This window comes from Aspergillus nidulans, chromosome VIII (genome assembly GCF_000011425.1).
Source record: "Aspergillus nidulans FGSC A4 chromosome VIII".
Classification (NCBI taxonomy): domain Eukaryota; kingdom Fungi; phylum Ascomycota; class Eurotiomycetes; order Eurotiales; family Aspergillaceae; genus Aspergillus; species Aspergillus nidulans.
Window position 1 is genome coordinate 429,270 of NC_066264.1, and position 23,095 is coordinate 452,364.

The following is a 23,095-nucleotide window of genomic DNA, read 5'->3' on the forward strand; positions in this document are numbered from 1 at the left end:
CAAGGAACGGTCGCTGTGAATGCATGTTTATAATCCAAAGACTAATAGAATTACCTCCATTAGACGTTGGCTAGCCATTAATAGAGCCGTCATTCAGTGTTGCCGCCGCCGCACTCATACGTCAGTCTGGATTCCAGCGGAAGACTCTACAAGACGCCCTGACTGCCTTCCGACGTCTGAGCCACTATAGCATATGGGGCATCAATCGGAGCAGCCCCTGGCTGAAGCAGGGTTACTTTCATATCGTCATATCATGCGTGTGTTACTCTCGTCGTCGTCTCGAAAGCATAGACAATGCTGACTAGACACAGATGTTGGACGGATTGAAGTTCGTCTCCCTAGACTGCGGTGGTGGCAATGATACCGTGGCCATGACACTGGATTTGCGTATATACACTTGATAGAGTCAAAAAAAATGATAATCCTCTCCACTATCACCGAGCTGGGGCTAGTTATCTTCATCGAGACTCAAGTATCACTGCAGCCAACATTCTCTTGCCTGCACAGCCTTTGCCTGCCTGGCTCCTCGCACTACCATACTACTTTCTGCGTGGCCGCTACCGGTCTCGCCACCTGACTGTTAGTCGTACTGTCATCTTCGTTCTGTATCTGCCGCACCGGGTTTATTATTCGTTGCCACTGTTCTACTTAATGTGTGATGGAGGTCAATTTCCATGACCTGTGGCGTCTCGCTATAATAACTGATAATCTTCTCTTTTGATTGGGTCCTCCAGTGAACGGGGTCTCTGAGGAATGTCTGGGAGGTTCTATCTGCTGGCAGCAGAGTCATAACTAGGGGTACAGAAATATGTGCCCTCAACGCAGACATGGACCTCTGCCAGTGGATAATTCGCCAAATCACCTTGTCCTTACGACTGTGGTATCGCATATATACCTTTGAGACTCTGAGAACACTTCAGTCGTTAGCATCTGTCTCAAAAGACTATAACAAATTGCCAAGGAGGACTAGAACCTATTTTCAATATAAAAGTGCGAAAGGCCCATTGTTAGCAGGTTGGCAGCCGCGATTAGGGCTGTACTTCGCAGCAGACATTTAATTCAATGTGCAGCGGTCTTTCAAACTGTACAGCAAATAGCAAGCTATTTAGACTAGTCCGGCATCTGACACTTGAAATATGCTTGGAAATAAGCAGGTTCATAATAGTTCAACTTCCCAGCCGATCTGCCGTACAAACTCAACGTCACTCTTCTTCCACTCCTCTATCATCCCCAGTATATCCACGTCCCGCTTGAAGAAGCCCTTGTCGGAGCGCATGATATCCAGTAATGAGAGCGCCAGCTTTACCCGGATACATATAACGATGGGATCATGTTTCTCGAGCTCGCGCCATACGCATCCAAGACGTAGCATGCAAGCCTTCAGGTCTGCGGAAGGAATCTCCCGCAGGACCGACTGGAACGAGTCGAGCTTCAGCAGCAAGGTCGGATCGGCGGAGTACTTGATGATCAGGTCAACGAGTGCAGATGTGAATATCTCCGCTGCAGAGTGAGTTTCTGAGGCAGATGGGTTGTAGATAGGAGAAGGGAGTAGTAGGACATGGTATTCGAACTGGGAGGGGAGTGTCACTGGATAGGCCGCTGCTGACCAGCCTTCCCTGCGAACGGTCTCACAAACACTGATGAGTCGAGCCATAGCGTCTGTCAGATCGTGGTAGATCCGCGCCTTATCCGCAGAATCCTTAACGTCAGAAACGGATTTAAGGCGGCTCTCCCTGAGAGCTCGGAATGGTTCTAGTGTATATTCCGGGTGCAGAATGTACTTCTTAAAAAACCGGTTGTACTTGACTGGATTTCGAATAACAAGCTCGGCGCAGAACTCAAACTCTTCAAGAATCAGCGCAGTGTTCAACCCATTCGGTGCTTTTGAGACCCCGTTGACGAATGGGGAAAGGAGCTTCTCTAGGCTGTAGAGGGCAGGACGACCGCACAAGGATGCAAAGAAATTTTCCCAGTGATCTCGAACGTTACTATCCTTGAGAGGCGCTTCGGCCGTTACTGCGAGCGCGCTGTCAATGCGAGCGAAGGATTCGTAGTGGAGGTAGCTCAACGCCCAGGGACGGTGGAACTGTTGTAGAAATGACTCTGGGAGATACTCTGCCCATCGCCAAAGAATCTTATTTGTGAGATCTGGAATGAAAGGTCCAATATCGTCCTCCGTGATGTTTAGGTCCGAAAGCGAGAGTCCCAGTCTAGCGGCCATCGCAGCTATCCATCTCGTGTGCTGACGTGAGGATTCCTGCAACAGAGGCAGCAGTACATTCTCTACGTATTCTGGCCGTAACTTCTCCGGGATACTCCAAAAGGCAGCGGAAAACGCCGAGTTCAAAACCGGACGCTCAGTGAGTGGTGCGACATAGGGTAGCGGGCCCCCTCGTTCAGGGTTTTCCGCCATCTCCCATTCGACTTCGGTGGTGGCAGCGCGCTCATTTGGGCCTGCGACTGAGGCAACGATCGATGCAAAGACCTTGTATGGCTCAGGATTCTCGCAGCTGCCGACAAGATTCAAGAGCGCATTAACGATTTCCCTGCGGATGTCAACGTGACGAGCCGAACTGAACATTTTCCGCAGTATTTCCATCCTGCCTGCTTGGGAAAGAAAGTCTGCCTCAGCCAAAGCCTGCGCAAGCATTTTCGCCGTCGTCACCTTTATGAAACCTTTCTTCTCTTTGGGCTGCTGCTGGTTCTGGCCCTGTTGCGCCTGTAGCGCATCGCAAACGTATCCAGCGAATTGCGACATCAATTTACGTCCCTGCTCGGGAAAAAGGACACGCCCAAGCTTGACAAGGCTTATTTTTCGGTGGAAGGAAGACTCTCCCGGAAAATCTTTCCACACTCGAATCATAATATCAACGGCGAGCTGCGGCTCATCGGTGGAGAGCAGGATCTCGATCAGATCGAATGTGCTGAACAGGAGGGCTGAGTACGTCGGAGAATTGGGTTCAGCTTCCAACGTATCCAAGAATGACAGGATAAGATTTCGCAAGATCTGTGAAGGGACTCGCCTAGCAGACCTTCTCAAAGCGTCTATCGGCGGGCTTAACGCTTTTTCGAGCTTGTCCCTGGTCTGAGATGCAATGAAACTCTCTGCTAGACGTATGGGGGGATACCGCGGACAGTCGACGTCAGGAAATCTTGCTCGCAGGATCCCCCGATCTTTGGTATGAGTGTCTAAAAACAAGAGGGCTGCTAAGACGACAGATTCTTGTATGCAGTGTGAAGAGCCTTGACTAGCTTTTGCTTGTGAATCGGAAGCAGGCGACCAAATCGAGAGATATTCAGGCGTTGGTTGAGCTGGAGGCTTTCTGGCATACACGTAGGGGAATTGTGAGGGTATGCCCCTTTCCATGCGGCAGTTGAGAACCGTGCAAGGTATTTTGTCTAGAGTCTCTTTCATGTCCTTGAACGGCTTCTTCGAAGGAGGATAATCGCCATCCTGGGGATCCCATTCGATCATGTCTATTTCTGATGCTGAGGGAACCGCGGATATCCTGGGCGTGACCGCCAAACAAGGACCAGGTGGCTGAATAGTATCGAGGGCCTCGCCTATATGCTCCCGATGCCGAATCCCAGCGGCCAGCCAGTCTTGAAAAAGACCAAGATAGTCTGGATATGGCTTCAAAATCTCAGAATAATGCTCCCACACACGCAGAACATCGCGGTTTCTATCTGCAGGATTATCATTCGCAAGGAGAGCACGGACGATGAACCCGAGACAGTCTACAAATCCATCAACATGCGCTTCTTTATCTTCCATGGCATGCATAACGGTGTCGGCCGCTCCAAAAAGCACCTCGTTGGCTCTGGACGAAAGAAATGGCGCGTGATCTGGGTGTTTCATTACCTGATAAAGCCAGTCCGAAGTGTAAACTAGATGTTGAATCGCTAGCCCACGCGGCAAACCGGGGCTGAGCTTAACCACGTCTGGATCATGTTGAGACCGGTGTTGCTGCCAAAACTCGTCTCGTGCTTTTGCGAGTCGGTCCATGAATGACAGTTCCAGAAGTGTAGGCGCTCTAGGAAACAGGCAAGGCGATAAGAGCAAACCGGTTGGACCACTCCATCTGACATCTGTCTGACCCTTTATGTTGCCTTGTCGTTCGTACTCCATCAGGACCGGGATTATCGGGTCGAGGAGTATTTCAGCCAGTTCACACTCAGTGAATGACTCACCCCGGGCCAGGTCTCTTACCGATTCCATTCTGCGACTAACAATGGCAGAAAACATGTTGCAGATCCGTCCTGTAATTCTCGATACTGAAGACCGCGCCCATGGTTCACGCAGTAGAAGCAAACATGTTTTGAGGAGACCTTCCATAATTTTATGCCCAGTCTGCGCTTCTCGTTCCAGGTCTGACCTGGGCACAGATGCCTCTCCTTGTGTAGCAGCTCTGCAGGAGAGCATCAAAGGGCAGCGGTCGATGATCTCGTACATCAAGTCAGGAAATACAAGCTGTGCCCACGGGTTAGTCAGAAGTGAGCCGAAGATGCATAAGATTGACTCACTGCGTCCCGTATGTATCTACTAGTCCATTCAACTATCTCGGCAAAGATATCAATGGAGCTCGTTCTTGCTGCCAGTTTGACAGCCGATATTGCCCAACGCAGGCGCTCTGCGGGCTCGCGCGCACGTACCGATTTCTGCTTCATGTCGCCCAGGGCTAAATCCTCTCAGTAAATGGGAGGAGCCGCAAGGAGGGCAAGATCCTGCTTACCTTTGAGGGTTATAGGGAACCCGTTTCGTTCAGGACTAGCTGACTCCCAACTTGCCCAGAGTAGACACTGTGCCTCCCAGGATGGCATTTTCAACTCTGGATTTCTGCTGTCAAAACTTGGAAGAAACTCTTCGCAGTGATAAATATGGAGTGACCGGCCAAAGAGGGACTCGGAGTCGTCAGGTCGTAGCCTATCCAAGACATCCAAGTCCCAGCAAGGCATGAGTTCTTGCTCTCTCTGGGACGGCGGCCAGGTTGTGAGGTCAAAGTCCATGGTTGGGCAATGTCGGCAAAGTAATTGAAGGAACGCCTTCCTTCCTCTGATGTTTACGAGACGAATAAGGCTGTTGAGGGTTTCAGAGAATTGTCGACGATTCTTACCCTGATTCTGGAAGCTCTCATCCTGCACTTGCAGCACCCTCTTAATCAAACAGTCTTCCAGTTCGATCTGGTATGCTGACAAGTCTTTCAACCGCCGCCTCTTCTGGCACTGTGCTACCAGGCCCTCGTGGGTACCTTTCACTCCTCCAAAGCGTGAGATCGACCAAAACTGAACGATATCCCGTGAAAGAGCGCGCGAAAGCTAGCCAGAGGTTGTACTGAGGTGCCTCATTGCCCTAGCTTGGAGAACAGCAAATCCTTGATTCAAGATCCGCAAAAGTGATCCAAACGGCAGTTTATCTCGGATCCCCTGTCTCGCTGTTGCCTCCACTAACCGCTCAAGTACATGGCTTCTGAGAATTTCCGGCTCTCTTTCCAGGGCCGTCAAGAGGTCCATGCCAAACAGTAGTCCCGGAGACAGGTTAAGGGTGAGCTGCACGTCCTGATAATAGATGGGGTCATATGGTTCTTTAGAATTCAGCAATGCGGTTTGACACTGCTGGAGGGTCTTGCGCCGCACTTCCTCGGGCATGTCTACTTTCCCAATGGCTATTCGCCGTAGAAGTGGAGTATGGAAGCGGGACGTATATTTGAGGAGCTCCGGACACTTTGGCGACTGAGACCGAAGCATATCTTCGACTCTTTCAGCGCTACAGTACGCGTACAAGTGGGACACATGGGGCAACAGCGACCTCGACAACCAAGGATCTGTAGCCTCAACAAGATCGAGGAACTCCTCAACGCACACTGACACCACCTTTCCGTCGGGAATCGCCTGGCAGCGCCCAAAAATGATCTTGAGCAGGAGTCGCGCTTCCTTCAAGGGCAAAATATCCAGGATGCCTTTGATTCCTTGCGCACCGCCGAGGAAGTCCCATCCTCGCTCTTTCCAGTGACTGCTCAGGAAAAGACGGCGGGCACAATGTCTAGCTGCAAGGCGAACTCCGCGCGATGGCTTTGTGAGTGCGGCGACGGTAAATAGCGGAGTGTACCGGCACGCCAACGACAGCCAGACTTCGTATACGGAAGAGGGAATTGCCTCTGTATGGATCTGATCGAGGACGCACCTGTCGATGAACGTAAGGTTTTCCATTGATGAATCTGCGGCTATAAGAGTGCGGAAGTGTGAGGCGAGGTCGCGCGGAGGAGCCAGAAGGGCCCTGGGCTGCAGAGCCTCGGGGATCATGTTGTTTAGTGTTGTCAGTGAATCGTGAGTAGATCGTGAGTAGATCGTCAGTAGATCCGATGATGGTGACCTGGGCTTCTTCCTTGGGAACCACGTGGTTTAAGTAATTCCTGCATAGAACGTGGCGGTGCAGCAATGAGCACTGAGTCACTACCCTCCAAATGTTAGCCTCCTCGGTTACCACAGCGGAAGACACCCGATGTGACCTTAGAAATGGCACTTTCAGGCCCTCTACAGGTTAGCGCAAGGGTCCGACCAATAAGTGTGAGGGCTAGGCTGTTCGAAAGGCGCCACTAAGAAAAGACCCCATATTTCAGGAAAAGGGCATCCACAATGCCGTACAAAACAGGAGGAATTGAGAAGTATGTCAAAATAGCGGGATATCCAGCGCTTTCACGGTTACAACCTCCTCCAAAAATCGTCCTTCTACCAATGTCACCAGTACGGGCACGCGACAGTATACCTCGTGTGGAATAGAAATTTTCCTGTCTACTGAAACCCAAGGGCAATAATGCCCAGAGGTAGCAATGAGAGTAGGCACTGCGTGCAGAACTGGCTACAACAATAAGCTAAGTAGCCGAAGAAGCTTGAGGGGGCCGTTGGGACTATCAACGCATCAAAAGAATATCCCTTCCCTTCGAATTTGAATAGTTCTCCTAGCTGAACGTCGTGGTCTCATGCCGGGTTAGAGTCACGGTATTCTATGTACACGAGCATTCGAAAATCTTGCTCAGCACATAAATGGACTCGCGTTGCTCCTATGGTTCGAAGATCGGGCGACGGATTTCAAGACTCTCATAGCCTAAGTAAACGGCTATTAGCATAGAAAAAGCAACGATAAACTTGTGATGTGACCTACGAACGACATGAAAGGACGGTAGTAGACTATATTCTGAAGAGTGTAAGGAGTTAGGGCTCAGTGCGGGCCGATTCAGGAAGTGGTGCAGGCGGATCGCATTCAGGGCCATCGGAAGAACCTCTGTTCTGCTCCTATTGTTTGCTTGGCGGAAATGTCTTCTCCAGCACTTGATAATCGCCCAGACACCGATGAGAGAGGTTGGGATCGTGATGAGGAGCGTAATTAATGCTAGGTGTTTTCTGTCGACCAGCTCATGCCTTGGGTTCAGGTAATGTCTGTGTATTGGGACTCTGTTGGGAGATCACTGGGAGACAGGCATAATATACCCCGCGAAAGGCATGATTCAAGCACGAGAGGAGCCCCCCGTTACGCTAGCGGTATTGGTAAAGTTACTAGCCCCGCGCTAGAGCCTATTGAATAATCCGTTCATTGGGGAAAAAGACAGACAATTGTCATTATTGGATGGCCGACTGCCTATCTATATCTAGTTTACTAAATGATGACAGCGAGCCCGATCCCTAGGGGCAAGCGATACCAGAGGGCAGTGCGCCCTGACAATTATTTTCGATCCTAATTGATCTTCTACTTTCTACCAACGACGATTTGAGTGTCAACTCTAATGCATGAGGATCCTTCCCAGATTCCTTCCCCAACCCTTGTTTTTCGCCAATTGGGCTGCTCTTCGACAATCTGGCGTAGGCCACATCGGAGTATATAGACCTACTGGACCCGATTTACCAAGGTAGATCTTTACCAACAGAGTTTTCTGCCTCCATCATGGGTAGATAATTTGGGGGCGCAAAGTCATATACGGCATATACAATATCATCATAATGTCCCGGTAGTGTATCATAGAATCATGACTTGGGCCTTGTGTTGCATGTTGTCCATTGGATGGAAGAGCCTCCTGTCCATCAAAGTTCAGTACTAGTGAGAAAATGATCAGCGCCAGCATTGAGGTATCCTATACAGCCTTATTGAGTAAACCCCACTGTTCCAGATAAATGGCTGCATATGCAGAATTTATTGATTGGTATACTCCGTTCTGCTCACCCCGGATCGTCCACGTTTTAAGAACATGAATACTCAGAGAAATGCCAGTTCAACTACTTGGAAGGGGTTGGGGGGGGGGGGGAATAGAAAAGAAACCAAGGAAGAAAGAAGAAAAAAAAGAAGACTAAAAAAAAGACGAAAAGAAAAAGGGGCACAACTTTGAACTAGCACCTCCATCATACTAAGCCAACTGTTTCTCATAGAACCCCAGTACTCTTGTCCAGAGATCAAGCAAGTGTTTCCGGTCCCGGATAACATGTTTCTCTTTGGGATATAGCACCATCTGTACCGGTCCATTCCATCGCTGTCGCTGCCGCCAGAACGCCAGCGGCCCGGATACGGGAACCTGATCATCCTCGCGACCGTGCAGGAGAAGCAGAGGCGTGCTCTTCTCGATTCCGCCCTTGGATTGATCTTCCCCAGAGACATACCCGTCATCCTTATCCTCTGCATCAAGTCTGGGCCACAGCGGGTTGCTATTTGCATCTACAAGACTCCAGTCAGGGACTCCTCCACCGCAGACAACAGCGCGAAAATCGAACTCGTTGCGTATGACTGCAAGAGAAGATAGAAAGCCGCCATCCGACCATCCGCTAATCGTAACCCGGGACTCGTCCACGAGATTCTCTGAGACGGCTTTCTTTAGAATCATCAGGACGTCCGCGTAGCGCTCATTTATTCCGCCTCCACCTCCGCCACTACCACTTGGACGTATATTAGGGCACAACACTGCGTATCCAGCGGATGTTAGATATGCGACGTCGAGGTGAGAGCCTATTGAGAAGGACGGCAGCGTTGAATGGCTCTGCAATAGGACAACCGTTGGCGGCAGACGGCGGGTGAAAGTTACTGGCTTGGGCGTAAAGAGCCATCCATCACACTCCCAGCCGTCTGGGCCAGTGGCTGAGATACGCTTCGAGCGGAACCCGTCAAAGGCCGAATTGTGGGATGAGAGTTTCACGAGGCTCCGGCTTCTGCCATCTTTGATGATGACAGACCACACCTCGTTTGCGACTTGCGGACTACTCCGCGCGAGAACGAGGGTGAAATCATCTGATTCGGGATGACGGTACGCGTCGAAGGAGGTGATCTCATATTCGGAGTTGAAGAACCTCGAGAATGGCCAGGCCGTGCTCTGGACCCCTAATGCGTGCGCGGACTCGTGGGTGGGATTTCTCACGCGGGCGATGGCTGAATGTCGTGCTCGGTGTAACGAAATAGCTTCTCCAGTCCATCCAAAGTAACTCCCGTACTGCTTTGACTTGATGCGAGCTTCGTAGACGGAAGGCTGTGTATATGGTGGTGCTGGGCGAGCGATGAAGTGAAGGCGATCTCGCTGCGTCCACACCAACGAGGTGATGGGGCTGTTCGTGCTGATGAATCTCCTTCTTGAGCCGGTTTCAACCGAGACAAGATCGATTTGGCTGCTGCTAGAGTGCAGCGCAGATGGGTCGGCGACGGTATATGCGAGTTCCGTCGTGTTAGGGCTTGGGCTCCATGAGAAGAGAGCCACATTCTGGTCTGCAGGCGTCAAAACTCGAAGGCGTCGTCGCTCGACATCGACGATGCGAAGACGCTGATTGCTGTTTTCTTCGTCTTCTCCAAATACTAATGGCTCGTCTGCGTCGACTTCTTTCTCATCGTCACCCCCTTCTCTACTGAGGAACGCGATATATCTGCCATCGACACTCCACTCGAAGTCTTGCACCCGCCTCGCGTCTTTACCTTCAGTAAGAGGATACGCCTCTTCAAACCCTCCAATGCCTAACATATAGATCACACCCGTCTCTCCGCCCCTATCTGACAAGAAGGCAATGAACCGCCCGTCGGGCGACCACCTCGGCTTCTCATCCCTGAATAGCCCTGACGTAATCTGACGCGCAGAGTGATCTATACCAACATCTGCGATCCAAAGCGATGAAAGAGACCTCCTGTTCTTTTCCGAGAATCGCTCGAGCGCATAGACGACTTTCGAACCGTCGGGGGAGACATGGACGTCCTTTGGCAGCTTCAGGTCCGCCAATGCCGAGAGCGCGGCGGATTGCGCGAGTGAGGGCATACTGTAGGCACTATAATTGATAATTTGGCGCTGAGGTGAGTATGATGAGGCATAAAGAGCGGGCATGAAATTGAAGTCTTAGTAGTTCAAGGCTGATGAACGTGCGGGGGTGATGGTGTCATCTTGCGCCATCGCTAATACTCGTGATTAAAGGTGCAGCCAAGCAATCACGCTGCAAATAGGACTGGGAAATCTTATACTATACAGGCTTAGATGATAAGCATCGTATTATCACGAGCGGCGCGTAGGGGTGGCAATAACAGTTTTTACCTGCCTCTGCTAGAGTCACCACCAATGTTCTGTTTAGGGCTATTCTTGTTCCTCACACTAATGGCTAACAATGAGGGCTTGCTAGATTCCCCGCTGGTCTAACTTATTTCGGGTTTTCCTTATTTCTTGCTTTCAGTATGTAATTACTCTGGGTACATGTGCCCCTTAACCTGTCCCAGCCATTCAGGCATTCTTCCTGCATTTGTGCTTGATACCATACTAAACTCTGGTATCGAATTATGTGCTGTGATAGCCATCATAACTCGCAGTATTTGGCATATCTGTGAGGGCAGACTTATCGCATTCCCTCTGGTAGGAAGCTCCAGGATGCAATGGGTCTTTAGTGGATTCTGTGAAAAGATTATGCGAGATAGGTCAGCGAGCCTAAGATGTCTTAAGGTTCCTTGCTCTTTCTGCCACTACAGGAAAAGTTTGTAGATGCGCACATTATTGCATTTTTGGGGCTCTATTTCCGATTGGTCAGTGTCTGGACCCTCCAGTGTACTACAAGGTTAACATCTGTACATCTGCTCCATAGGGTTTCTTCTCTGCAGTCCTTTGAAGTCAGTCCAGCATGATGCTTGCAAGACCTTGATGAACCCGACAAGACGGTTTTTGTGTTCTTCGCTATGCTCACAATCAGGTTAATCATGTTCCGGCTGCATTGTGTCCTTCAAATAGCAGGTGACAATGCAGTCAGCAGTCCCAGAACACTTGATTCGAGTTTCAGACTAAGATAAGGCAGTTCAAGGCGCCCTTTTCACGTATCAGCAGGGACTGGACCTTGGGAGGTCTTTTCAAGAAGGATAGACAGGCTCTACCAGACAATAGAGGCGTGTCTACTCGTCCATTTAAAGTGCTTTCGTCTTCAATTGACAGACGAGTTTGACGGCATCACCGATACAAAACCACGATGGATGAAGTACGACAAGAATATGACTGACTAAAAAAAATTGAGATACGTCAATGAGAATCGCTTGAAGAACAGATTGTGTCACAGGCTATGGCCTGGATCTTGGTTGTCGGCCATGCCCTCAACCTGGTTCTAAATAAGGTTTCTGCAACATCAGTGTACAGCTTCGGAAATTGCGGCCTCGAAGCTTAGGAAAGGAGATCCATCCTCATAACTTTGGAAAAGGGATCCGTCGGCATACAGGTCCGGGAAGTCAGAAAGGTCGATAAAGGGAGGAGAGATATCTGCGCTTCTATCTTTTGTTTCTTTCTCTAAGCTTGTAATACTCGTTTATACAGGACAGCCAGTTGAAAATAATACTGCCTACGCCCGTTACAGATTGGACAACTTAATTGGACAAACAATAGCAGGATTTTTATAAACTATGAATACTACATCAAAATCAAATAAGTATTTTGATTAGTAGTAATTTCTCTTATCCAAAGCAAGTTAAATATCTAATTGATTTTTATTTTTCCTAGAAGAAATACTTCTCTTGATAAAGTTATGGCGGATTCAACTTGACGGGGAGCTGCCGGGGTTCGATTCGCCGAGTCGTCTCCATGTAATATGTCGAAAAATATCGATGGACATGCTCAGTACGTGCAATTTTTAAGTTAATTGCTTAATTTCTTATCAATTTAGACCCTCTAGCATTGATTCTTTAGTAGAAGAACTGTGACTGCTCCTCCTCTTGCTTATAGATCCTCTCCATGACATCACTTCTCTTTTGGCTGCCGCATACTGAAAAACATCAAACTACTCAATGACGAAGCTATTCTTAGAGCTCGGAAGAAAGAATATTGACCAATACTAGCAGAGGCTCTGTCTGACATATGTCTTGGCTGTGGCCCGGATTGGTGGCCCAGCAGGCGAGGCTCGTATTCAGGGAAAAGGTGCTGCCTTCAGGGTCTCGATCCAGATCTTAAGCAGCCAGCTCGGGCTGTGACTCCTGATCTTTCTTCAAATCTCTTCGGTACTCTCTCGGTCCCAACCTGGCGAGACTCTAAGCCATGCAGGTCGAGTAAATGCAGGATATCTGGCCGAGCTTTTTCTCCTTTTTGGTCCATTACCGCTCCATTCTTCGTCTCCTGTTTTCAACTTGAGCCAGAGACTGCTTCCTGCAATGCCCTCGCGACCATACAACGCCCTAATGCTAAATGTTTCCCCACCGGAGGCACAGACCCAGACGAACAGATTGAAAAGACCGCATACCAAGTCCCGCAGGGGCTGCTACAACTGTAAGAATCGGAGGATCAAGGTATGGTTCGATGAAGACGCAGCATCTTCAAATGATGCGAACATCATGCTTATCAGTTACCTCCCGTGACAGTGCTCAGAAGCAAAACCCGCGTGTGGGAACTGTATATTCAAAGAGCTAGAATGCGTCTACCCACCCCCTCCCAGAACTGAGCCCTACGCCGTGGTACAAAATCACCGAACATCAACCTCAGTATCACTCAACGCTGAACGATCCTCATCGCCATCTGCATCCCTCTTGAGCGCCCGTATTAAAGCAACTTCCTTCTCAGGCGACGATCTCCGCTTCTGGCACCATTTCCTCGTTGACGCGCGGCCGCATCTCCCCTTTGGGGACGAGGGAACCTGGATATCAACCATCCCTGCGTTTGCACACGATGTATGCTCATTCCATATCTTTCTTGACCGTATGTCTTGGCAGTAGATATTTATTCGTTGATACAGTGTCCCCCTCTCCTCCACTCCATCCTCTCCCTCGGCGCCTCGCACTGCGCCCTCATAACATCCAACAGCCATGGTCGGCAGTACCACGAACTAGCCATCGCACACCGCGGAAAAGCTCTAAAGGCGTTGAGTACTACCCTCTCCAAAGGACAATCCTGTACGGTCCTCGAAATGGACGGCGCACTGGCAACGTGCTATACGCTCACATTCCAGGCGCACCATATGGCCGATGGGGTGATCGATTTTGCGGTCATGGTGCGCGGATGCGGGCTAGTTACAGATTGGTACTTTGAGCAGAGCAGGGAAAGCATGATTTTCAAGTTGAAGTCTCAGGGGGAGATGTTGGAAATGATCACGAGCTGGCTTCCCGGCGAGATGCAGGCCGTGACGGAGGCGCTGACGGTGAGGGCTTGTATGCAGAGCCTGGAAGCATTGAGATTGCATCTAGATAGTCCGGCGCATGTTTCCTTTTATCATACCTTGAAGACAGCTTATGAGGCTCTCCTTCTTTCACAGAGACAGGCGTTCATCGCCTTGGCAGGCATTTACATGAGCTGGAAGGAGATGAGCAACAGCGAGTTTATGGCATTTGTGAAGCCAGATAACCACATCTCGCGCGCTTTGTTTATGCACTACATCACCATCGACACGTTCATGAGGCCGGTGTACTTTGAGCTTTCGCACCAGCGGGGGATTGCGAACACAGGTGGGCATTTTCTGATCTACCGGTGGGCGGAGGAGATATATACGGCGTTGCCGAGGGAGATGAAGAACTTAGTGAGAGACCTGGTCAGTTATATCGCCTTCGATTTGCTTCCTGAAGTTGAAAAGCATAAAAGGCAGTTCCCGCAGTGGTTGCATGAGCTGCAGGGGTTTACGGAGTGGCTGGGGAGGCGGCTGCCGCTGGATATGAAGGAGATGTACAACATATAGCAGATCTTCAAACCAAAAGACATAAACAAAGAGGAACACAAATGAACAATCTCCCACATCATCTGAAACACCAGAACCTGAGCTAGACACTTATCAATCCGGTACTGATATATCTATCAACATCGTCATAGTACGGCTACTCGCCGGAATTTCCCTCACTTCATCTCATTGCTCAGGTAAAGAACCCGCCCTTATACCGCTCATACCACACTCGCGTCTTCGATACACCAGCACTACTGGCAAGGAGCCATCTAGATGGGTGATACCAGCTCAGAACCATAAACGCAACGAGCATCGGCACAGCCTCAAGGACATAGAGCGGCCATTCGTTCGTCATGATGTACGACTCCGTTCCAAGGGCGAACTCAATGAGGCGGAAGATGGAGCGGATCTGCGAAAGCACTTGTTAGCGTCCAGGTTCTCTGAACTAGCAAGAGGAAACCAGAGAATCTCAAAAAGGACATACCATGATGAACAATCCTCCAATATAAACCCCCCTCAACACCATCCCCATTCCCTCTTCTCCGTGTCTCAGAATCTTCTGATGAAACGAAAAAACAACACTCAGAAATACTGTAAAAGTAGCAACCTGCAGGGCCAGCCCCCCAATCAGCACGCTCGTTCCGATATCCTCCAGCGTTCCCTTCCACTCCCCAGCCGACGCAATCGCACTCCCACCGCCCTGCGTAAGCATTGCAGCGACATCAAGCGTGATCAAGATTTTTGGGAGGTACGAAACCCTCACTATGCCGCCGACTTTGACCTCTATGCGCTTTTCAGCTTCGCCAGTTTCTTCTTTTATACCGGCACCAGTCACTCGTCTCCCTGCAACCCGGTCCTGGTCCTGGCTCTGGAAAGCACACGTCGACCGAATGATCCTCCCCAGGAGCACATACAAACTCGCACAGACTAGTACCGGGGCAAGTACAATCAATGTCTGGCTACTCGCAAAAAGTCCAATGTCTTGCGTTGACTGCGTTGAAGCCGCGCGTTGTCCGTACGCGATGATCTCAAGGAAGGCGGCTATAATGATAGGGACGGAGTAACTGTAGCGGAAGTACTTGTTGCTTGTCTTCTTCTGGGCGCTGTAGGAAATGTATATGTGGTAGATGAACGGAATCACGTAGAGGATGCTGAAGAGGACTGTGGCTGCTAGCGAGGGGTTGTAAAAGAAGACGCTCCAGTCCTCTTCGTCTGTTTCGCGCTTTTGGAAAAGTTGTTGCTTGATATACATGTCGGCACTCGAGCTTCGACGGTGTTTGAAGTGAATGGTAGTTTGGTGTCAATGGCCTTCATGATTCGGCACGGCGACAATGCCCAATATATAGCATACCTAAGAGATAGTTCATTTAGGGACATAATTTGTCTGCCTGGCTCAAGGCTGAGTTCGTTTTCTCGCATTGTTCGTTTGACACTTCTAAAACCAGCAGTGCATTAACATGTAAAGGAGCAGATCAATGGAATGCGAGAATGCGAGAGCTGTGGCGTATACTATAATGTTCGTGACAGGCGATCTGATTGGTCTTCGTTTAGAAAGCGAGCACAGCCCCGGCAGTCGACCACGCTCATCTTGGCATTGGGCTAGATCACTCGGTTAATGCTGGGCAGTCTTCGGTATCTGATATCTACGGCTTGTCATAGGCTTGAACATCGTTTTTCAAAATTGTTAACAGGCACTGATGCGGCGACCATGCGATTCGTCACGTGACCAAATATATAGTGTGCATATAATGATATGACAGCCAGATATCAACTGGGGCTGAAGAATTCAGCCGCATCGTGCAAGAATCATCCTTCTTCTTCAAGGATATATGCCCGAACTGGGCCCGCCGGAGCGCTTGAAAGTGCGACAGTCCACACATCTACCTGGACAAGGGTACGGCCCCTCCCCCCCAATCTATAGGTAGTCAAAACGGGCATCTGCCCTCGAAGACCTGGCCAGGGTAGCGCCGGATGCTTCTTCCGCTCATTTCCAACATATATTGTCCATAGTTGCTGCTTCAAACCTGTATCTAGCTATTTTTTTAGGGAGTTCTGTTTAGACAGCACGTCCAGATGCCCCCTGGGAGGCCGCAGATCACGTGGGCCCCGTGATCCGCCGAGTGACGTTAAATAATAAAACCAAACCAAACCAGATACCAACTGCTAGAGTCAGTGTCTTTTTCACAAAAAGAAGGGAGCTCGGTGTTGGAACTCATAATACCCATCGTTTTGCTTCGTCATCATGCCTCCTTAACGCAGCCTTCAATCCGAGATTTCCCAACTAAATAAGGCTTGACACTCAGTACGTCATTTGCTTGGGTGTGGCTTGATGAAATACTGTTGGGAAGGGGGCTTTTAACCGTGAGTTACTGTCAGTTTAGCCAAGACATCTGACATTGATGCAGCGACCTCATGCATTGCTATATTTTAGTCTGAATGGCGTGACGCTGCTGATCGGATCGGAAGCCACATCGCTTATTTCGTCCGCGGTGAAGAGCAGTAATACCTTATTTCAAAATGACTTGATGCCAGTCTTATTTTTACATGGAGATTATGAAGAAAGGCTTTGAACAGATCACAATAGCCGCAAAGTTATCGGTGGTGTTGATAGGATCGCAAGTGAATATAGAGCGGAGCGTCGCTTGGAACGTCGGCACTAAGTCCGCTTTGGAGCGAACAACCGCGGGTCTCCTCAACCCATACTCCGCAGCACAGGTATAAATAAACCGTCGCAGTCTCTATCCATGATCATTGTCTTAGTTTCAATGTGCCAAGATGTCTTCAACTGTGACAACCGAAACCTCAACTGCCCCATTGTCGTTGTTCCCCGACGGGCTCAAAACCTCCGGGCAGCACGAACCAGACTGGTCGCTCGTCCGCCCATATGATGAGTTCCCTAAGCAAATGACTGGCCCGACTGTCTGGGATGCTGCCGAGTATAGAGATAGCCCCGAGCGCTGGACGTATTCCTTTACAGACGAGGAGAACGCGGAAATAAGTGCTGCGGCGGACCGCTTCATCGAGTCGGGCACGCCCTTGACCGGCATTACTAGGGCTTTATTTCCCCTTCCTGTCCTCTCCGCTAGATTGGATGCACTGCGCGAGGACTTGTTGAACGGAAAGGGGTTCTTCCGGTTCAGGAACTTGCCTGTCCGGCAATGGGGGCTTCACAAGTCCGCTGTCGCTTACATGGGCTTGGGGACGTATTTGGGGTACTTTGTCAGCCAGAATGGACGTGGCCATGTACTTGGTCATGTTAAGGATCTCGGGGAGGACCCGACGCAGACATTTAGAGTCCGCATCTACCGGACAAATGCCAGGTATGCCCATATGTCGTTCTTGTCAAATATGATCTAACCATCAAAGACAATTCTTCCACACGGACGCTGGAGACATGGTTGGCCTTCTATGTATCGCGAAGTCGCTTTCTGGTGGTGAATCAGACATTGTCTCAACGCACAGCGTCTACAATAAGTTACAGTGTGAGCACCCCGACGTTGTAAGGACTTTGGCCGAGCCGAACTGGTATTTCGACAGGAAGGGTGAGGTATCCGAAGGCCAGTTGCCATGGTACAGGGGAGCGGTGTTCTGGCTTGAGACTGGCCCTAACCCAAGAGTATACGGCAAGTTTGATCCGAACAATGCCACATCGCTGGCTCGCTTCAACTCTGGCCCTGATGCTCAGATCCCACCGCTGTCGGACAAGCAAAAGTACGCCATGGAGGTTCTAGAGCGAACGTGCAAGGAGCTGTCGCTACATATGATCCTCGAGCCTGGCGATATCCAGTTCTTGCACAACCCCCATGTGTTCCATGCCCGTACTGCATACACCGACTACCCTCCTGGTTCAGTCGACGAAGACGGTAACCCGCGGCCCCAGAGACACCTCATGAGATTGTGGTTGGCGGTGCCGCAGAGCGAGGGAGGTTGGAAGATCCCGTTTGCTGACGCCGACAATAAGAAAAGAGGGGGTATTCAAGTCGGCGACCAGCCACCAAAATGCCCTATCGATGCAGAATAATCCCTCGGAGATTGGCAGCTACCGATGTATATACCACTGTTATGAGGGAAATGGGAATTGATGAACCCAGCTGGCCGTTTCTTGTCCGCCACGTACATTTGTCCCAACCACCCAAGGATGTAGATTCGTATGGTCGAGACCGGAGTCTATCGCAGTTTCTGCTGGCTGCCATGTCCAGCCCAGATCCGAGGTAAAGAGAGATAACTCGTCTGCGTCTGTCAACATCGGTGGGGAAATATCGGCCATGGCCCCATTAGCAGCTGATGCAATACGTTCTGGCGCATGACGCTCAGGTATCGTTCTCCGTGCCATTCGGTAGATGGTGAGGGGGTTTAACACGTAGTCCGGTGCGCTCTGAGCCGGAATACCTGGCGGGCTCTGTCTCCCGGCTTCGTCTGGACCTGGGGGATAAGGGTCATCAGGGACGATGTTTTGTCCAGGGCTAACTATCTCGGCTTCCGAGCCTAGAAGCCTCAACATAGTTTCGGCAAGTGTGCACTAGTTGCCAGTTAGCGATGGCTTCGTAGTTTGTGGTAAACGTACGAGTCGCTCAGACACGGCATTCAACGGCTGCATGGCTTTCAGTGCACGAATATTACTTTCCAAATAAGGGATTGTCTGAACCACAAGTTCCTTGCTATCTTGTTCGCGGGGGTCTATAAGCTGGGTAAGGTAATACAACATAATGCGAGAGCTGTCATACGTGATGGTCGGAAGCCAAGTGTCTGAGAGGATATAGGGTCCATGTCGCTCAGCCTCGCCAATGATTGTAGCAAGGGTTCTAGCTGCGTTGTACAAATCCCCCCGCAGTTTTTGGAGAAACTCGCTCTGCTCCGGTGGAAAATCGATAGCGGAACGCAGCTTAAACAGAGCTGGGGCTCCTAGGCGATATAGGTCACACAGGGTCTGATAGTGAGAGCAGTGTAAGAGGACGAGTGCTCCTAGTTGGGAAGAAGCTTTCCGCGCGTAAATTGTGGACGTCGTAAACTGTAAACTCTCCGGCAGATTATCGTACCATTTCCAACATGCCTTGTCTAGGATGGCAAATTCTGAGTTTGGAAGCCATGGTGAAATAGCTGTATCGAGATGCTTTATATAACGGAGAACCTGCTTGCGAACTTGAATATGTTGGACAAAATAGGCCATGATTCCCATGTTCTCGTCTGGGTTGATGGGGATAGTGTCTGGTTGAAGGAACCCAAGAACACCACCGTCGAGCGTTCGCGTCACGCACGCAGTTTCTTGGACGAACCGCCGCTCATTGCATGGTAGCTGTATCTTTATGTCTCTCTCGTCAATCAGCATAAGCTGGTCAACTCCACTCCCGAGAAGGGCATCGGTCACAAAGCAGCTCCACATTAATCTGCGGCGCGCTTCTCGCGCGGAGATGGAAAGCCCAGGTTCGGTACAGAGCACGTCGGTGGAATACTCGAGATTTAGTTGCAATGCCTGGACCATGCGTGCAGTTATGCCTCCGAGCATGAACGCTTGGGCAAAGTTGCCCACTCGTAAAGCGTAGTCGTAGAGCAGTTGAGAGGCCATGAGATTGTCAACGGAGATCTTGTCCAAATCCTTTAGGACCATTTCATAAGCCTTTTCTGCCCATCGCCGGCCCGATCGCAGTATGAATTCTGGCGACAACTGTTGACACGTTGTACTGCACTCCAAGGCATAGAATCTGCAAAATTAAGCTGGGTCTTGGGGTGCAGGCGGAACACTTACTGGGCACCCAGAGCACAGACAATGTGTAGTAAGGCGCTTGGACCCAAGTCTGGTGATAATTCTTCGTCAACCCTACGTAGAAAGGAGGGTCTATGGAGGAAGGCAAAACAACGAATCGGGTGAACATGCGCGAAGTAGTTGTCAACCAAGACCACCACTTTCGTTTTGTCAGGAAAATCAGAAGTCAGCCTAGGCATTCTACGTCAGTTCTTCTCAGGTCTACAGCGTAGGAGATGCCATTACCATGTCAGAGGCAGGCCCTCCCCCTCGGTCTCCTCTCCCGGTGGGCTCGATCCGTCCGGTGGATCCGCAATACCTGCCAGGCGCTGTGACCAAGCGGGCTCGACATTATCTCCATACCGGCATTCAAGATGTCTACTCCTGCACCTCATACAAGCCGGCCGTTCACCAGAGCATTTGGCCCTTCTCAGCCGACAGTTTGTGCAAGATCGGTACGTTCGCCGCGCCCTTCGGGTACCAGAGCGTTGAACTGCCGAACGTCCGTAGCCAGAGCATTCCAGCTGAAGTCTTTCGCAGTTGGCGCAGCCTTCTGGCCGCTCGTCACATTTTACCTGAAGAAACGAACAAAAAGTCAGCGATATCAACGTGACGCGTAGTGGCATCAATGCCGGCCAGCTTACCTTTCGAGCACGACAGGTGTTGCAACCTGGAATATTAGTTCATTCCCATCGACTGCCTGACTCAAGAGCTCCTACCCGACTTAGATCGCCTCCGTTGACTTTGCTGTTGCTGTTGTTGTTGACTGTTGTCCATCTGCGGAGGTGCTGAAGACGGATCGTCGGCTGCGGGGTCCGCGTCGTGTTTTCTTAACATCTTTTTCATCTCCAACCCCTCGTTGACCGACCTCCCCCAAGCATTGACTTTCCAATCAGCTAGACGAGTACTTTTCAATCCTTGTCTATTATAGAAAAGGATTTTTTGGCCCTTTCTACTCATTTCCGCCCAGACTGTTCTTGCCGTGACAAGTCAGGATGGCTCCTGTTCCGCCGCAACTCCTATCTACAACTACGACTTTGGTCGTGACCTCTACGGAGTGACTACAATGACTAGACGATTATTGCGAGAAAGCCTTTCATAAGGGTGAGAGTTTGAAGTATAGTCGATAAACAAGAAGAAGGCGAACCGAGCGCTTGAGTGAAGAACGCTTGACTGACGCGTGTTCTGCGCATTATGAACCCAACGTGATATGGGTACATTGAACAGCCACATACGTACATAATACAATTTCTCAGGACAACGCTCGTTCAACAGACGTATTATTGCGTGAAGGATTCGACCGGGCTTTTGCAATGCTAAGAAGCTATCGAATGTTCTTTGCGGGGACTGCCATGATCGCTTGCTATGGAGTAGCGGGAACGGCATGTCGTAGCCAGTGTTCTTATGCGCTCAACCCTGACAGTAATGTTAGGTCAAACTTACTACCTTGAACTGAGCTACCGAGATCAGGTATTTCATTGTCATTTGGCATAGACTTCGCCATGCAGCCGCGTACTGAACCTAGGTTGGCGTAAAGTCAAAGAGCGCCACCACCACTTGCGACATTCAAACTTTCTCAATATCAAGACCCAGAGTTCAGCCTACCGGTCGATATCCATCTGACATGAGTGGATGGATTTGGGCAGCCGGCCGCCACGGGGGCCCGGTACTATGGTTTGTCCAGGCTTCCAGAAGCAAGGTCATGGTGGCTATCAGCTTATTTTCTGCGGGCTGCAGAGCTTCCAGCGGGTCTTTGCCGCTGCTCGGGCGTTGTTCGGGCTTGGGACGGTTGGGAACTGGAAGCAGAGGTATTCTTCCAGGTTTCTCGAGGTCTCCGCTCCAGCTTGTATCTGACTGCGAAAAATCAACATGGAGCGATAACAGTGCCCTTGACTCCATAGCATTTCAGAGCTAGCAACAGACTGCTTGGGAGTTATTCTGCCAACTCCAACGTAGCGCTGTTCTAATCGCGGTTCCAAACGGACTAGGGTAGCCTCGGCCGCCGGCTGTCAATGCCACGACAGCTTCTGCAATTACCGATCGGAGCATTTTGACAGTTCTTCCTCAATACTCCGTATCTACTAGCCGGGCAATGCAGTGGAACCTAGCACGTAAGCTGGGCTTCTGTGAACCTACATCTAGCTGCGGACTTGGTGCAACGTCGAGCGGCGCGCATAACAGGAGCAAGACTGTGTGGAGCTTCTCTTGGACTCGCAGAGTTTTATCTCTAACTCTTCGTACAGCTTCCTAGTCCGTTAAGCCTTCAGGTTTCCAGTCAGGTACTGATGCCGATCCATCGGTTGTGGGAACTTGGAGAAGCACAAATTCTGCCCTTTCAACAGCCGGTTTATTCTCGCCCGGGTGATCCATGGTTCACAACTAGTCCGATCTGACAAATATTGAGAATTGCTTTGCGGAAAAGCAGTCGCATTGGCTAGACGAAAATCTAAGTCTGGTTCTGCCCCTGTTCCAGACTTGGCAGGCCAAGGACAAGACTCGGCTGTCCTTTGACACCTGCAGGGCACGAGAGCACCAGTTCATCTTTGCGGCTGCTTTGTACAACACACCTATGGTCATTGCAACCGCTACACAAACTACTTGCCATATAACTTCCGATCGCCACACTGTGCGCATGTCGGCTTAGTGGGACATTCCCTTTCTTTTTTTTTTTTACATACGTAATCCATCTTTGGTCAATCACCAAGAAACTGGTGGAGGTGGAGACCGAATCCCACAGGGTCTCGAACCTGGGGGCGTGCATATCCATTCCTAGCCGGGGTCTGAGGTCGGATTTTGGGCAGTTGTTCGACTTGTTTCTCGGCGTCTCGTGGCCTCTCAAAAATAGGCCCTGCATTAAAGTCCAGACTTGTCCTCCGGCAATCGTGGTTCCTCGCGGAGTCGGCATTTGAACGGCGCCTCTTTGCCATCGCTGCTGAAAATTTGTCTGCTTTGTCCGTCTTCAAAGCAGGGGTGCTAATGTGGCTACACAACCCATACAATTTGGAACCGGCCCAGTACAGCTCACAAAGGATACGTAGCGCTCGAGGGGTACTACCGTGCTTTCCTTGATCTCGGCAGTGGGAGTCCCGCCTGAGCCACTGACGCCAGAATTGCACACTCTTAGACTAAATGAAATTCCATTGGCGGTTTGTGCACAAATCCAGGTACAGCATCCACTACCACCAATCATAGTTTCAGCGACAATCCCGGTGGGCCAGTTTTCAATGCTGATATGGCCAATGG

The 23,095-nt window shown here is 50.3% G+C and overlaps 6 protein-coding genes across 6 annotated transcripts, besides 1 other annotated feature; 2 read left to right on the forward strand and 4 right to left on the reverse strand.

The window, feature by feature from the left end:
• Positions 1 to 23,095: part of a sequence feature (contig 1.172 1..523550(1)) that runs on past both edges of the window.
• On the reverse strand, positions 1,157 to 6,300 carry ANIA_09371 (uncharacterized protein; the record flags this gene model as incomplete). The annotated part of the gene is made up of 4 exons (XM_677548.1): positions 1,157 to 4,471; positions 4,525 to 4,679; positions 4,734 to 5,316; positions 5,461 to 6,300. The coding sequence occupies 4 exons, from the start codon at positions 6,298 to 6,300 to the stop codon at positions 1,157 to 1,159; spliced, it is 4,893 nt and encodes a 1,630-aa protein (XP_682640.1).
• On the reverse strand, positions 8,394 to 10,271 carry ANIA_09372 (uncharacterized protein; the record flags this gene model as incomplete). Its single annotated transcript, XM_677549.1, has 1 exon — positions 8,394 to 10,271. One exon carries the CDS (start codon positions 10,269 to 10,271, stop codon positions 8,394 to 8,396), a length of 1,878 nt encoding a protein of 625 aa, XP_682641.1.
• On the forward strand, positions 12,647 to 14,130 carry ANIA_09373 (Zn(II)2Cys6 transcription factor; the record flags this gene model as incomplete). The annotated part of the gene is made up of 3 exons (XM_050613131.1): positions 12,647 to 12,754; positions 12,827 to 13,132; positions 13,198 to 14,130. 3 exons carry the CDS (start codon positions 12,647 to 12,649, stop codon positions 14,128 to 14,130), a joined length of 1,347 nt encoding a protein of 448 aa, XP_050468970.1.
• On the reverse strand, positions 14,420 to 15,364 carry ANIA_09374 (RTA1 domain-containing protein; the record flags this gene model as incomplete). Its single annotated transcript, XM_050613132.1, has 3 exons — positions 14,420 to 14,532; positions 14,593 to 14,951; positions 14,994 to 15,364. Coding segments are annotated over 3 exons (843 nt in total), but the record flags the coding sequence as incomplete, so codon positions are not given.
• Positions 16,888 to 18,133, forward strand: ANIA_09375 (TauD/TfdA family dioxygenase; the record flags this gene model as incomplete). Its single annotated transcript, XM_677552.1, has 2 exons — positions 16,888 to 17,432; positions 17,479 to 18,133. The coding sequence occupies 2 exons, from the start codon at positions 16,888 to 16,890 to the stop codon at positions 18,131 to 18,133; spliced, it is 1,200 nt and encodes a 399-aa protein (XP_682644.1).
• Positions 18,632 to 20,629, reverse strand: ANIA_11216 (uncharacterized protein; the record flags this gene model as incomplete). Its single annotated transcript, XM_050613133.1, has 5 exons — positions 18,632 to 19,790; positions 19,856 to 19,927; positions 20,099 to 20,427; positions 20,497 to 20,522; positions 20,572 to 20,629. 5 exons carry the CDS (start codon positions 20,627 to 20,629, stop codon positions 18,632 to 18,634), a joined length of 1,644 nt encoding a protein of 547 aa, XP_050468972.1.